The sequence below is a fragment of the Labrus mixtus genome, chromosome 7 (genome assembly GCF_963584025.1).
Source record: "Labrus mixtus chromosome 7, fLabMix1.1, whole genome shotgun sequence".
In the NCBI taxonomy this organism is placed as follows: domain Eukaryota; kingdom Metazoa; phylum Chordata; class Actinopteri; order Labriformes; family Labridae; genus Labrus; species Labrus mixtus.
In genome coordinates, this window is record NC_083618.1 from 23,193,278 (window position 1) to 23,208,451 (window position 15,174).

Genomic DNA, 15,174 nt, shown 5'->3' on the forward strand with positions numbered 1-15,174 from the left:
CAGATATGAGAGCAGTTATCAGGTCAAACCAACAGGTGTTGCAGTGATGGAAGCGGGCAAGAGAACTGGTTCAGATAGAAGTGATTGTACCCGACCTAAAAAGCCTCTGCATGTTTCTAATAAGCTCCACGAGCAGAAACGTGCTCAAACTAGGATCAACATTGGAGATACTTTTGAAAAATGGAGAGCGGTTAGAACGCAGAAAGGTTTACAGACCGATGCAGAGCTGGCAAATGCACAAGATGTCAGCGACCCTCGAGGGGGGTATTTCAGCTTCGCTTTTTCAACTGGAGGAGGTGAATACGTGTCGTCTATTTTCATATACAGTCGATGCCTGAACCCTGCAGAGTCTGTTATATCAGTTAATTTACTTTGACCATGTGTAGGTAAGGATTGATCTGCAGTGAAATGTTCAGCCGCTGAGATAATGTTCAAGTCACCACTTCACGTGTTTACAAGTCTGCTAGAAGTGTTCGACATGAACGTGCATGTAAGCCTCTCTCTTTTTTATCTGTGAAGTGCTATAGCCTTTGGGGCGTGTGTGTGTGTTTATGAGTGTGTGTGTGTGTGTGTGTGTGTGTGTGTGTGTGTGTGTGTGTGTGTGTGTGTGTGTGTGTGTGTGTGTGTGTGTGTGTGTGTGGGGTAAACAGACCCTGACAGCAGTAGCACTCTCTGCAATAGGAACACGCAGACACACAGCAGTGAAGTGGAAACAGGGAACCTTTTTATTCATTTTGCACTCAGCTTCACATCGCAATGCATTCAAAGACCACCTGTTAGGAGTCAACATGGGCGAAGGTCTGTTCGGCTGCAGGGAGAAGTGCTGAAGCTAGGTGAGACAGGTTGCAGGAAGCTTAATCCACAGCTTGACTTTATGTGCCTTTCTTTTAGCTGACATATTTTAAATTATTGCTGTAAAGAACTTCATAAGAGAAATTGTAAATAGATGTTGGGACACATTCATAGAGTGGGTTTAGACCCCACGGAAAACAATGATTTTTTAGGACAAAGACAGTATTTACAAATGTTTATTTTGTCTTTTATCTGAAGCTTTTATGACATATTTTTCTCCACATTCTACTAATGTGAACTAGAGCACAATTTTCCAAAGGTATTTTGACTGAAAGCTTTTTTTAATTTAAAGGTTGTAATCGTTCTTAATACGTAATGCAATCTCTGGAAATTGAAAAAATGTTCACATTTCATAATTTTTGTCATATGTGTCAGATTACACACTGTGTGTGTTTTTTAAATAAAAACTGTCCTCTGTTTTTCCACAAGTGAAAGTGTTTGTAGTATATGTCTAGTATTATTTTATCTCTATTGTGATTCCTTGCTTTATTTAATTAATGTAAATATGTTTGTTTTTTTAACTTTTTGCTATTTTTACTAATTATACTACTGTTTTTGAAATTTCTCCCAATGGGGGATCAATAAAGTTTATTTTTATCTTTATTATTTATAACATCATGGTGATGAACGAAGGTTGGAGGGGTGTCCTGTGAATTTTTGCCCAGGTCGGCACTAGACTAGAATCATCGCTTCTTATAGTTAGGGTGCATTCACACCTGAGCCGTTTGGTCCGTTTGAAATCTCTGGTGCGCTTTGTCGGATAGTGCATTTGGTTTGGGGTAATGTGAACGCTCAAACGAACTCTGATGCTTACAAAAGAACCAAACTCCTTTTTTGTTAAAAACCAGAGTTCAGTTCGCTGTATAGGTGAGAACGCATTCTGGACCAAACGAGGGAAGTGAACCGAAATGCAATGCATTGTGGGTTGAATTTGTCCATCTGTAAATGATGTAAAATAGGTTTTTCTGAGTGTGGCTAACATTAGCATTGCTAACAACACCAGCCTTCAGTTCTCCTTACAGGTTAACGTGCTGATGCCTGTGCTGGTTAAACTGGCAAATCGACCGGAGCGATGTGTGGTTACATATACGGTTGAGGACCAAACGGCACACTTTTTCTTTTAATAAAACAAATTGATTGAAACTGTTTTGAGATTTTTCATGAAGCAGTAGTTGGTGGGTCCTGAGGCCACTGTTGTAAAAGTTACTGTGTGTCATGAGAATGAGCATTCAGGCAAACTTACAGCTTCAAATACACATAAAATCCAAGCTAGCAGCCTTTTTATGCTTCTGCACATATTTGATAAATGAACTCTTGTTTTCAGAAGTTATATTAGAACAAGAGCTTTATTTTATGAAGCAGCCTTTAGCGTGTCAAAGTTTCAGTCGTGGAAGATCTGTGGGAGAGAAAATTGAGCTAAGAAAAAAAAAAGACTTGAAGAGCAGTTTGAGTGAGCAGAGCTGATTCAGGGAGGAGGAGAGCCTCTGAGAGAATTTACACAGAGATGGGCAAAAAAATAATAATGCATCAGTGAGATGATGAAAGGACTGAGCAGGAAACGAAAAACAACACAATGCAACTTCTGACAAAGGACGCCATTGAGGGTTGAGCAGCAGTGAGGAAAACGGTACATTAGGCGCTCTTATCCTATCATTTGCATCATTCCCTTTATGCTCGTATAACAGGAGCCTGAAGGAGACACTTCACAGTCCAGATGAAGAATCACGCTGACATGTAAAACATTTATCAATCTCCATGGTAACAAACGCAACCATCTATATGACATGGCTTTGGGGGAAACAAAGATTTACAGATATAAAAGTTATTATTGTGTCATCAAACAAAATTTAGATTTTTCTTGAAGTTGAGATATTACCATGAAGAGCGGTAGTGACACTGAGCAGATGGTCCAAACCTTTTTGAACCTTAAACTGAGGGTATATATGAGGAATGACTCGTTTATAGAGCCAGCCTCAAGTGGCCAACAGGGGAACTGAATTGGCAAGTTGGTTTCAGGTTGCTTTTTTCGAGAAAGGCTGCAGGGGTGCACCCAAATTGGTGGCCAAGGGTGGCATGTGCCAACGTCATGCCACTCCTGCAAAAGTCAGTGCCCCAGGTGGGCCACCCTAGTTAAAAAAAAAAAAAGTCTAGACACACCCCTGAATGACTGGCTAGTTTTAAAGTTAGTACCATAGATAATAAAAAAAAAATTGCATCGCTGCATGGTGTGGAAGCCTGAACTTGTCAAACAAAGAATAGACTTGGGAGACTTGTAAAAACAAGCAGCAGAATTTCAGGGAGGTGTCAGGTTGGGCTTTTGACCTTCTATAATCAGCAAGCTTGGGCCACACTTGTGATCTCAGATCACCCACTTCACAGTTAGTTTGACCTTTGACCCTCAGGTCGTCGTTTTAGAGCTCCTGTGAGGAAGACTAAAAGACTCCAGGTCTCGTTTGTACCAAGTGCAATTAATATGTTAAACAACAATTAGCCATTTGTTGCTCTTTTTGCACTTGAATTTCACATTTGCACACCTCCACTTTGCACTTTAATAACTTGAATTTCCATTCTGGTATGGGCTCTTGTCTGATTTTTTAAATTCATTTTGGTTTATGTTCTATGGTGATGTTGTCCTTGTGTTTCTTGTGCTCCTGTTGCATAAAGAATCTGAATCTGAATCTGAATAGAGGTAAAGGAAAGCAACTACTGCTGCTTGTGAAAGGAGACGGAGCAGATAGATCATACACCAGCTCTTTTCATGTGCAGTAAGTTCTTCATCCTGTTGATGTGCACACATCGGTGTAATTAATGCATCAGATGTCATGGACTTGGAGCACAGATATTTGGCTGTCAAAGAGCTGCTTACCGTGATTTAAACAACTGACAGGACACGAGTGAGACACACACACACACACACACACACACACACACACACACACACACACACACACACACACACACACATACACACACACACACACACACACAGAAATCTGCATAACCAAAGTGAACCATCATGTCTTCATCCACACTGTCACAGCTACAGAATACACACTGATCGAGAACACACACTCACACAGAGACTGATGTGCAGCCTGTAATCTTCATGACAGATAACATGTCTATAATTACAGAGCATGTGTTCTCTACAGTCGTTAAAAAAGATCCTGAGACGATTCCTTCAGCTGTCAGCTCTGCTCATCTGTGTGTGAAATGTGATCTTCGATCTTAAAAAAAAAAAAAAAAAAAACTTTCTTTGTGACTCGTTGATAATAATGTGTTAAGTTACATCCCTGCATCTCTCCATTTTTCAAAAAGCTTCTCCAATATTGATCCTAGTTTGAGCACGTTTCTGCTCGTGGAGCTTATTAGAAACATGCAGAGGTTTTTTAGGTCGGCTACAATCACTTCTATCTGAACCAGTTCTCTTGCCCACTTCCATCGCTGCAACACCTGTTGACCTGATAACTGCTCTCATATCTGGCAAACCGAGGGGCGTCCAAAACGGGCCGTATGGGGGTGTCTTAAAACCGCCTACCTTCTCTGATCCAAACAAATCCAGATCATTCAGGACCAAAATCTAAAGTTAGAAGGAGGACATACTGGCTGCTGCATTGTTGTCAGAGAAGCCAGCACTTCAACATGTTTCCTTAATGTCTGATCATATAGTAAGGTACCTTTATCATCTCGACCCCTGACTCTGTTCCTTTGTAATAATAAGCCTTTACGATTTCTGTTTTCAGTCTCCATGTGGCTGCACGTTCAGAGCGCTCGAATGCACAGCACGTACCCGCAGACATCACGACAGAAACGTCCTCCCCGTCAAGCAAACATGACAGGCGATGACAGTCTCTGCTGGAGCTGATGAATAGTTTATTACCTACCTGCTGTCAGACAGCAAACATCCATCTGCGGTTACACTCGCAACCGACTTCACTTCATTCAAACAAGCTCTGTGTTTTCATGACTCTGAATATTTCAGGCTGTGGATGTTTCCTCTTTCATTATTCATCTTCTGTTTTTTGTTCTCCTCCTCGTGTCTTCAGAAGGATGGCACACCGCTGGTCTGACAGAAGTTTAGTTTTTAACGCCCCGTGTCCACCTGGTGTGTTTTTCAGAGCAGAAAGCGCTGACTGTGCGCTGAGAAGAAAAGCGCTGCACGTCCGTCCGGTCTCCATGACAACAGTCTGTTGACATCGCTGTTACTTTTTACTGCGTGTTTTATATTTGAAATCGTTTATTTCCCGATCAGACACAGAGCGAGGAGGATGAGGGGACAAGACAACAACGCCTTTCTGGAAAATGAAACATTTTGAATTTGAGTGCTCGGAGCAGCCCCCACAAAAAAAGGTGGAACGTTCGGAAAATAGACACTAGGCGCTGCGCTTTTTCTCCAGGCGCCCGGTTTCTTCTGCGAATGCTCTCTACTCATTGAAAACAACTGAAAAAAGAAAAGAAAAAATGCAAGGTGGACATGCAGCTTAGCATTTAAAAAAATCCACATGAAGTTTATTTTGTTTTTTTGAAGATTAAAGATGAGTTCCTCTTCGATTGTTTTATCATGTTTGTCATGCTAAGAGAAGGCCTGTCGATAATTAGAGAAGGAAAGCAGAGTCAAACTTTTGTTTTTTTGCTGTTCCTTTTTTTAAAATTTGGATTATCGTCAAATTAGCACCCAAAATAATAAAAATAATAATGACAGCGTGTTGACGGCTTCTAAACATCCCTTAAAGAATTTACAGCAGACTCCATGTTTGAGAGTCTGTTGTAGAATCTGGCAAACATTTCTGTGTTTATTTACATGTGTATTTCATTCATCGACCAAATTAAACAATTAATTACGAACATAAATTCTCAAATCTTGAATGAAAAGGAGCAGAAAGAAGAATATTCTAAAATAATCTGCTCGTCTTTCACAAGACATTTATTCACAAAACATGTAATAAAAAAGGATTAAAATACACAAACATGAATCAAACAAAGGGGGACCGGTAGTGGGTAGTGTGCGCACCGCTGTCCCATGTACGGAGGCCACAGTCTTCGAAGCAGCCACATGGAGACTGAAAACAGCCCGGGTTTGAATCCGACCTGTGGCTCCTGTCAGTCTACACGCTCTCTCTCTCTTTCTCTCTTTCTCTCTCTCTGATTTCTGAATATATTCACTGTCCTGGCTCTAAAGAAAACATGAATAAAATGATCCAGAAACTAAACAGCATGTTTCTATTTGTAAGCTTTTCATAGATTTGAATTGAAATGACTTAAGTGTAACCCTCATGTTTGTGCTGCTGGTTTGTGTGTTTTTTGATGCAGTGCCTCCATCTGCTGGATGACTCGGGTATTACAGCTTCGACTTTGTGTCAGTATTTTATTTGATCCTTTATGAGTTTGTGTTGCAGGAACAAAGCTGTTCAAATGTTGAACACAAGTAAATTGTTCATATGTAAGTGGAGGTGCCACATAAAGCGAGGCGCTTAGTTTGACTTCTCCCCATGTCACCCCCACCCCCAGCTGTGTTTTCTCCCTGCCTGGCTAGGTCATTGATAAAAATAGCAAACAGGGTTGGGGATAAAGCGTCACCCTGCCTCACCCCTGAGGGTGTGGGGGAATCACTCAGTGTATGTTCGTTTGGCTTGACACATGGCAACAGCAGCTTTTTAGATTGATTGTATGGCTCTGTGAATTCCTGTTTGAAGAAGCCTGACTGTAAGAAGGTCTCAGAATCAAAAGCTTTTTGAATATCAATAAAGGAAGCAAAGGTTAATCTATTTCCTGAATTATTGTTTTTTAATCACAGTACGTATACTGTATGTACATGATCAGTAGACCTACAGGCTCTACTAAATCGTAGGCTATATGAAGCAATCTTTCATTTTAACAAGTTTGTATGGGAGAGTTAATGAGCCTACTGTCCAAACTTACATTTGGTTTATACTTTAAATTCTGTATTTGTTGGCTACAAGCCTGATCGTAATGTTTTAGCATTGAAAAACAAATATGGGCCTAGTCTACTTTGGTCCGAAATGTACTGACCTAAAGAACATGACTGATTGATTCCTAGATTTCCCCATTTGAAATAAAACGGCCCAAAAGCTGCAGATAGACAGCAATGTTATTTTTTTTTTTTCATATTTGAGACTGTTACTTCAAGAATAGAAATCAAAGGGAACTTTCTAGTGTGATTTGTTTCACAATTTTCTATCAATTCAGTCATGAAAAGTAAGGTTTATTTAATAGGTCCTAGCCTACTCAAGGAATAACAAAAACAGTTGTTTTATGTTGTCTTTTTTTTTTTTCAAATTAAAAGAGTCACACACACACACACACACATACATACAGAATAAATCAAGTGTAAGACTAGCCTATAACATGTTTAAGTGAAAATAAATGTTAAAATGTGGTTATGCTATAATTAAATGTTGTCAATTGTTCGGTGGTTTCAATAAAGTTTTCTCATTCAAAAAGCTATTGGAGATCTGTTTGAATTACTGCTCCTGTCCTTGTTTCCCCTCGAAACACGGCGTAAGAAAATACTGCCGCTAGATGGAGACTTAACGTCACAGTCCGACTAAATCCCCTTTATTGTAAATAATCAGGAGTGAATTTATCTTAAAACACAGAGAATCGACGAAACAGCGGTTCGTCCTCTGGTGTTTTGACTTTGTTTAGTAAAATGTTACAAAACAATGCGGAAAAAACGGTTGTGTAAATTCAGGTTGTGTAAGTTCTCGTACAGTTAGCCGGAATAAGCTTGACTTTGGGTTTCCGGTTGGTGTGAGTGCAACTTTCAAAACAAGAGTTCAGGATGATATAACTGTGACATTCAACACACATTCCTTTTGCCTTTTTTTTGTCTTAAGAGAGGATTCATTTATGGAATGTGATTTACATCCACTCTGTTTTATTATGGTATTAAAATTAGACTACTTTTTAGAAATCAAGAGATTAATGCTGAATATTTAAGAGTTCAGAGGTCACATCCTGACAGATATTTTAGGTGTCAGAATTGACAGCTAATAATAATAATTTATACTTTATTGATCCCGCGAGGGGAAATTCGTTTTTTTACACTCTGTCTACTAAACATGCTACACAGACATAGGCTGAAATACACACACATGCACAAACAGGATCCTATGGAATCGAACTATCAACCCTTTTTAAAAGCAAGGGGGGTAGAGGGAGAGGCAGAAAGAAAGAAAGAAAGAAAGAGAGAGATGGAGACAAACAGACAACAATAACAATAACAGTTCATACAGATATATGGCTGATAATAATGGTTAAAGTAGGAGTACAATTAGCAGGGACAGCACTGTAATGATAATAGAATGACCGTCATAATGCAAACCCTTAGAAATCACAGGACTTAGAATACACAATGATGATTAAAGAATTTTTTCCTACCACTATATCTTTTGTTGCTTTGCTAAAGTGCTCATGATGGATATGCCGGGTCTTTGTAATATAGCAATAAGTAAGGTCTTTTACCTGCTTTTTGTAACATAACAATAAGTAAGGTCTTTTACCTGCTTTTTGTAACATAACAATAAGTAAGGTCTTTTACCTGCTTTTTGTAACATAGCAATAAGTAAGGTCTTTTACCTGCTTTTTGTAAAGTGTCTCGAGATAACACTTGTTATGAGTTGACGCTATACAAATAAAAATTGATTGATTGATTGATTAAAGGGGAGTACTGATGATCTAAATTATTAGAAGCAGTTGGGGTCGAACAGTTTATTATTATTTATTTATTTATTATTTATTATTGTGTGTAATAACACAAGGACACCTTCCCATCACGTAATATGTGCATTACGTGATGGGAAGGTGTCCTTGTGTTATTCTTCAGACAGGTATGCAGGACACGTCACGCTGTCTGTTTTTATTTTGAAGGCTCCGACCGGAAGTGTTCTGTGTCAGTCTTTACGCCGGTTCAATCAGGAACACCTTTCAGCTCAGAGAACTGCAGAGAAGATGGCGGCGTTACGAGTCGTGGTGCTATCGGGGAGCTGCAGGGCTCTCCTCGGCACATCGAAAACTATCAAGACCCAGACGGTGAGTACGTGGATGAGTGTTTTATTCACCCCCGCTGATGTTTTCTCCTTCGTGGCCACAACGAAGCGGCACTGCGGGGCGTCCTAGCACCAAGCTAACGTTAGCCCGGTGTCAGTCAATGAGGGGGGAAGCAAGGTCACTCGTGTTCCCACACGTTTTTAAAATGTCTACAACTGCTGTGGCGTTACCTCTTCTGCTAACTCGTCCTCCTCTTGATGAAGAAAACGACTCAGCTGAATTTACTGCCTCATAAACAAACACCTTGAGATATCTACAACTTGAGTGCTGAAGCTCTGCAAAGGAAGCTAGCTGCTAAGCTAACTTATGATGCCGTCTCAACCAGCCGGCGACTGACCAGGTCAACAATATTTAACATCTTTACTGCCCGTGTGGACATACGACAATGTGTGTGTGTCATGGTAGTGATGGTGAATGTTTCAGTCCTGATCCTAAACCGTAATTTTAAGAGTCACTCTGTGGAGAACAACACCGGCTAAAGATGAACAGACGGCTAACGGGTTAGCATTTCAAGGACTGTGAGGACTTCCGTTGACGTCAGACGTCATCAGGTTTTTTTATATTGCTTTGCTCTTATTCTGTTTGATAAATGTTACCTCCAGCTGAGGTCATGACCTTTGTTATAACGCTCTGCGACATTATGGAAACTGTACATGTGCTGTTATCTGGATGATGAACGAATTCGGTCAATTAAGGTCACAATATTAATTAACTAGTTACTTATTAACAAGATAATAGTCATTATTAAGCTCTTATTAGAACCTTATTCTACATAACTACAGTATGTAGCGAATAGGCCATACACTAAGAGATGTCCCTCTTTAATACTGCTTATTGACAGGACGTTAAGAAGTTGTTGAATATGAATTATTATATTAATATGCTTTGCTTACTTCTACCTTTTGTAAGGGACAAACTAAGCAATGCATATTAAGATCATAATCCAAGGGAGTTCTTGAAAAGTATCAGATAGAAAGGGAAAGCAGCAAGCTCAAATTAAAGCTAAAACCGACGTGTGAGACGGATCATAAGGAGAGGTTAAGTATCACTTGGTGTGCTTGTCAAAGACAACTTATTTTATTTCAGTAAGTTTTGTAAACACACAGTACAGTTCTAGCTTGTTACGTCTTTTTTTGTAAAGACCTCGTTTTTATTTTAGTCTGCGTTGTTTTGTAGTTTTCAATAATGATAATTACCTTGAGGATTACACTTCCTACAAACAAGCCTAACATTTATTAATGCCGGTGAGCATTGGGCACCCTTCCTCAACTTATCTTCAACACTCAGGTGTGTGTGTGTGTGTGTGTGTGTGTGTGTGTGTGTGTGTGTGTGTGTGTGTGTGTGTGTGTGTGTGTGTGTGTGTGTGTGTGTGTGTGTGTGTGTGTGTGTGTACACTGAAGCAGGGATGCCGTCATGTGACACCCAACGCCTGGTTACAGAACAGTGATGGACAGTTTCATAAGATAAAACCACAGTAAAGAAAGGACATTGTGATAAAAATCTAATCCAGTAGGTTTGGGTTTATAGTCACTAAAGCACAAAAAAAAAATCATGCTTTCTGTTTTTATGTTCATCAGGTCTTCACTTTGTCATTTTCAAAATATTTGATTCTTTTGTATCTTCAAGTCAAAATGTTTTAAAATTCCATTTTCAAACCTTTTCAGACTTTTTATCTTCATCGCCTACTACCACTACCACACTCTGTTCCTCCTTCTCTTAAGAAATTACTTTGTTTTGTTTTTCTTGGGAGTTTTTTGTTAAGCGTCAGCGTCTCATTACTCATGATTGTTGAGTGATCGGGGGTCTCTAATGGTCACCTTCACATTGATGTCCAGTAACTCACTGGAACCTCGTGGTCTTCCTCCCCTTTAGGCCAACATGTCGATTGCCAGCCTGTCGAGGAGTAAGAAAGTTGCCCTGTCGACTCTGGGCGTGGTCACAGCCGGCGGGGCGGGTCTCGCTCTGATGCTGCACCAGTCTGTCAAAGCCTCGGACCTGGAGCTCCACCCCCCTAACTACCCATGGAGCCACGCGGGACCTCTGTCGTCGCTGGATCACGCCAGGTGCGATGGACAGACGCGCATTATCCAAATACACTAAAAGTTTTGCAGCCTCAGAGGACTTTTTTTGTGAATCTCAAAGCTTCTGACACACCTTTCATTTTACAGTTTGTAGAGCTTAAACATATAATCCCCCCCTAAATGAAAACCCCTAACGCTTTGTTTCCCCCCGCCTGTCCCTGCAGTATTCGCCGTGGGTACCAGGTGTATAAGCAAGTGTGTTCAGCCTGCCACAGTATGGAGTACCTGGCCTTCAGGAACTTGGTGGGAGTGTCGCACACAGAGGCGGAGGTCAAGACCATCGCTGAGGAGGTGGGTCTTTGTGTGTGGGTCTAGCAGGCATTACTGAGTCCTGCCAGTAGATGGTGCCACCCAGCTGTGTCCTCTGTTATTGTCAGGCGTTCCTCTAAAGAGATGATGTTGTGTACAGGTTGAGGTGGTGGATGGTCCTGATGAGAGCGGAGAGATGTTCACCAGGACAGGGAAGCTCTCGGATTACTTCCCTAAGCCCTACCCGAACCCTGAGGCCGCCAGGGCCGCCAACAACGGAGCCCTGCCTCCTGACCTCAGCTACATCGTCAATGCAAGGTAACAAAACGAACAGTAAACCTACACAGTAAAAGTGTGACAACAGTTCTTCTTAAATCTTTGGTGTTGACTTGTTGTGTCTCACTCACTCAGACACGGAGGAGAAGACTACGTGTTCAGCCTGCTGACAGGTTACTGCGAACCTCCAGCAGGAGTGGCGGTGAGAGAGGGACTGTACTACAACCCATACTTTGTAGGACAGGCCATCGGCATGGCTCCACCCATCTACAACGAGGTGCTGGAGTATGATGATGGTGAGTGACTGTGCACTGTGTATGATATGTACCAAATCTGCGTCTGGTGCAGTAAAAACACACTGAGCTGTGCAGACGCGGCTTTCACCTTCAATCTGAACGACGTGTTAAGTGACCATCAGATGTAACTAATCCATTCGGACACGTTTATACGCTGCTGACGCAAGCGGGAGCAACTTGGGGTTAACCCTCAGGCATCAGTTTAATTTACTACCCTCTTAAGTAAGTAGGACAAAAATGTCCATAGTGATGCATGAAGGTTAAGTGTTTGTTCAAGGAAACAGACATGTAACTGCAGGAGCTTGGGATCAAACCCCTGACCTTTTACTACAGAGAGGACTGACTCTACCACTGATCCACAGCCGCCCCCGTGCAGTTTGGACCTCAGACTGTAGAAAACATGCGACAGAACAAACAAAGTTTCATATATTTGTTAGACAACTTTATTCTCCAGGAACACCTTTGTGACCAACTGAAAACAGCTCAGTGACCCACTTTTGCCCCCCGTTTTGCCCACCAGTTGAGAACCACTGGTCCAAAGCTTCTTTCCCAAACAGTCAATCATTTCCTCTATTACAGCAGTGTGTCACATCAACATCTTCTTTCTAATATCTTCATGACATCTCAGGTGTTGGGGTGACCCTGTAATGTATTTAACTTCTGGATGTCAGTGTGAAATGTGTTGATTAGTGTGTCTTAAAGTTCTCTGAAGTTTCCTGTTATTTCATCTTCTAGATAAGAGAAGAATAAAGACTTATCACTCCAGGGTTCCTATGAATGCTAAATGCTGCAGTAAAAATAAAACATTGTGCTGATTGTTGTTGTTGTTTTTTTTTCATAGGAACTCCAGCCACCATGAGTCAGGTTGCTAAAGACGTTTGTACTTTCTTGAGGTGGGCCGCAGAGCCAGAGCACGACCAGCGCAAACGCATGGGACTGAAGGTACGACACAAACACACTTTATTACTACACCTGAGGTTAGGTACAATATTCTTTATTTACAACACATTACTTTGGGGAATTAAAACATTTTCTCATTCTTATTTTAAGAAAATTAAGTTTCCAGATGTTTGAAGGAGATGTATTCTGCTGATCAATATTTAAATCCATAAATATAACTTTACGGTGTTGGATGGCTATACTAAACCTCGGTTAAGTTTTAAACACAAGTTACACATGTTGTTGGAGTAGGCATGTGGTGAGGGGGTCTTAAAGAGACAGTAGCTGAAATGAAGCGTTTCAGGCAGAGGCTGAAATGAGAGATTTTACTGACGCCAGTATCAGATAAATAAAGATGTTTTTGAGCTGCACATCTCACAGCGCTTCTCAGTCGGTGTCCCAGACTGACATCATTAATGGTGAGAGTGAGGATAATAGATCTCCTTTAATGTTGATGAAACCTTCAGGTCCTTCCACTTAAACAAAGAAACATGTCCCACCCCCAAAGGAAGGGTCTCTGGTCTTCACATGACCCCCTTCATGATGAATAAAAGGCAGTCTGAGCACACAGAGATGGTCAAAAAAACAGGCTGTAAACATGAAAGTTGCTTTGGAGTTAATCTTTCGGTTGTGGTTTCCTCTGCAGCTGCTGATGGGCTCGGCCATCCTCGTCCCTCTGATCTACTACATGAAGAGACACCGATGGTCCGTGCTGAAGAGCAGGAAGATCGCCTACAAGCCTCCCAAGTAAACGGACACAAACGCACCCCTACCTGGGCCTAAATACCACCGGAGAGGGCTGCGTTCAACGACGCCACAACGCTCACCTCACACAGAGAACAAGCAGACAGAACAACCGACACACACACACACACACTCACACATGCCTTTCTAAGAGCGGGTAGAGTAATAAGAGTATGATGTTTATTGCTACAGAGAAATGCCTTTATTTTAGTCGTTGGCGTGGTGGAGCGAATCCTGTGACAAGGTCGCGTCAGTCAGAGAGTTGTGGCATCCTTGAACGCACCCTTCCCAAAAGTTTGTTTTATCTGCTTTGAGTCATCGCCGTTAGCAGTTCCACGTCCTGACATCTGCTATCAGAAACTTTGTCTCAATGATTGATTGGTTACCCATCTTTGTAAAATACTCGATAACCACGGGAGCGTTGGGGAAAGGTTGCCCTCTAAAGTTTATGTAAATCCTCTTTTGTCTTTTCCACGGAGTCACTCGGTGGATGGAACGCAGCCTCTGAACGTCTGTTTTACTGTACAAAATAAATTATCTTAAAGGAAACTGTCCTGTGTGGGGGTTTGTTTTGTTCTCACTCATACACACATTTCACCTGTTTCTGTCTGACCCTCTAAAGCTGTCCTGTAAATATTCAATAAACCTGTGAATGATTGACTCTTCTTTTGGGGGTGCGGGGAGGGGGGTACTTTCTTTTTATTGATTTTCTTCAGATTAAAACAAGAAAAAAAAGAAAGAGGGTATTAGTCAAATAAGGGGTAGGAGTCGATTCTGGAGACGAGACACATTCAAAAAGTGGTCTGACCATCTCATCCTGTCATGTAAGTATTAAATAAACCTGTTTATGGTCGACTCTTTTTTTGAAGTTATAATTCATTCAGCAGCAGACTAGGACTTTAAGAATCCGTTGAATATGAGGGCACTCATTTTTCTTACAAGATGTGTAAAGAAAGCCAGTTTTGATTCTTTGTGTTTCATGAAGTTTTAACAGACCTTGATACGTTCAGCCTTCATCCTCTGGACGGGACATCTACAGTCAATTCAGCCGAGTGAGTTTAAATACTTTCCATGATGCTGCTGAAGCTCGTAGTTTGTCTGCTGTCTGGAAATGGATTCATTTTAAGTACTGCTTTAATTAGATTTGATTTGATGTTGCATATTAGTTTTTAAAGTGAAGCCAGCTGACTAAAACATGTATTACTTCTAATGGCCAGCAGAGGGCGATTGTGCAAAAGCCTGCCAGAAAATGAGCCTACTCCTCACCTAATTTATGGTCCATTAATCTGAAGGTTCAAATCCTCTTCAATACAGCATGATGTTCATTCAGTCGATGATGATCGAGTAGGGGGCCCCCCTGAGGGCTTACAAACTTAAACCAAAGCAATATGCAAACTTTTTCATAGACAGTAGGAAACCTCCTTCAGTGGGCCCCATCTGACAGCGCTCACTCTTGTGGCCCTGCTAAGCGTCGCATGCATGACGGCTCGTCAATGAAAGTCAGCAAAGCAAAAAGAAGAGGAAGCGTCGGGACACTGCAGTGTTTCAAGTTTGAGGTGCAGCAGCGGTGGTGATGTGGAACAATGCTTTAGTTGTGTGCAATTTTATAAAATTCTGGTCATTAAAATAATTACTAGCATTTATTGGACAAAAGAAATCAACCAAAA

At 41.2% G+C, this 15,174-nt stretch overlaps 1 protein-coding gene across 1 annotated transcript; it reads left to right on the plus strand.

Annotated features, from left to right (window-relative positions):
- The first annotated feature begins 8,756 nt into the window (after window positions 1–8,756).
- Window positions 8,757–14,056, plus strand: LOC132977289 (cytochrome c1, heme protein, mitochondrial). Its single transcript, XM_061041823.1, has 7 exons — window positions 8,757–8,904; window positions 10,795–10,985; window positions 11,168–11,294; window positions 11,413–11,570; window positions 11,664–11,824; window positions 12,666–12,766; window positions 13,410–14,056. The coding sequence occupies exons 1-7, from the start codon at window positions 8,824–8,826 to the stop codon at window positions 13,512–13,514; spliced, it is 924 nt and encodes a 307-aa protein (XP_060897806.1). The 5' UTR covers window positions 8,757–8,823; the 3' UTR covers window positions 13,515–14,056.
- Window positions 14,057–15,174: the final 1,118 nt, after the last annotated feature.

Excerpts from the sequence above, each read along its gene's own strand:
- LOC132977289 (XM_061041823.1), top strand. The coding sequence starts at position 8,824 with ATGGCGGCGTTACGAGTCGTGGTGCTATCGGGGAGCTGCAGGGCTCTC. Across the intron at positions 10,986-11,167 it reads TCGTCGCTGGATCACGCCAG|TATTCGCCGTGGGTACCAGG; the intron begins GTGCGATGGACA and ends CTGTCCCTGCAG. Across the intron at positions 11,825-12,665 it reads GGTGCTGGAGTATGATGATG|GAACTCCAGCCACCATGAGT; the intron begins GTGAGTGACTGT and ends TTTTTTTCATAG.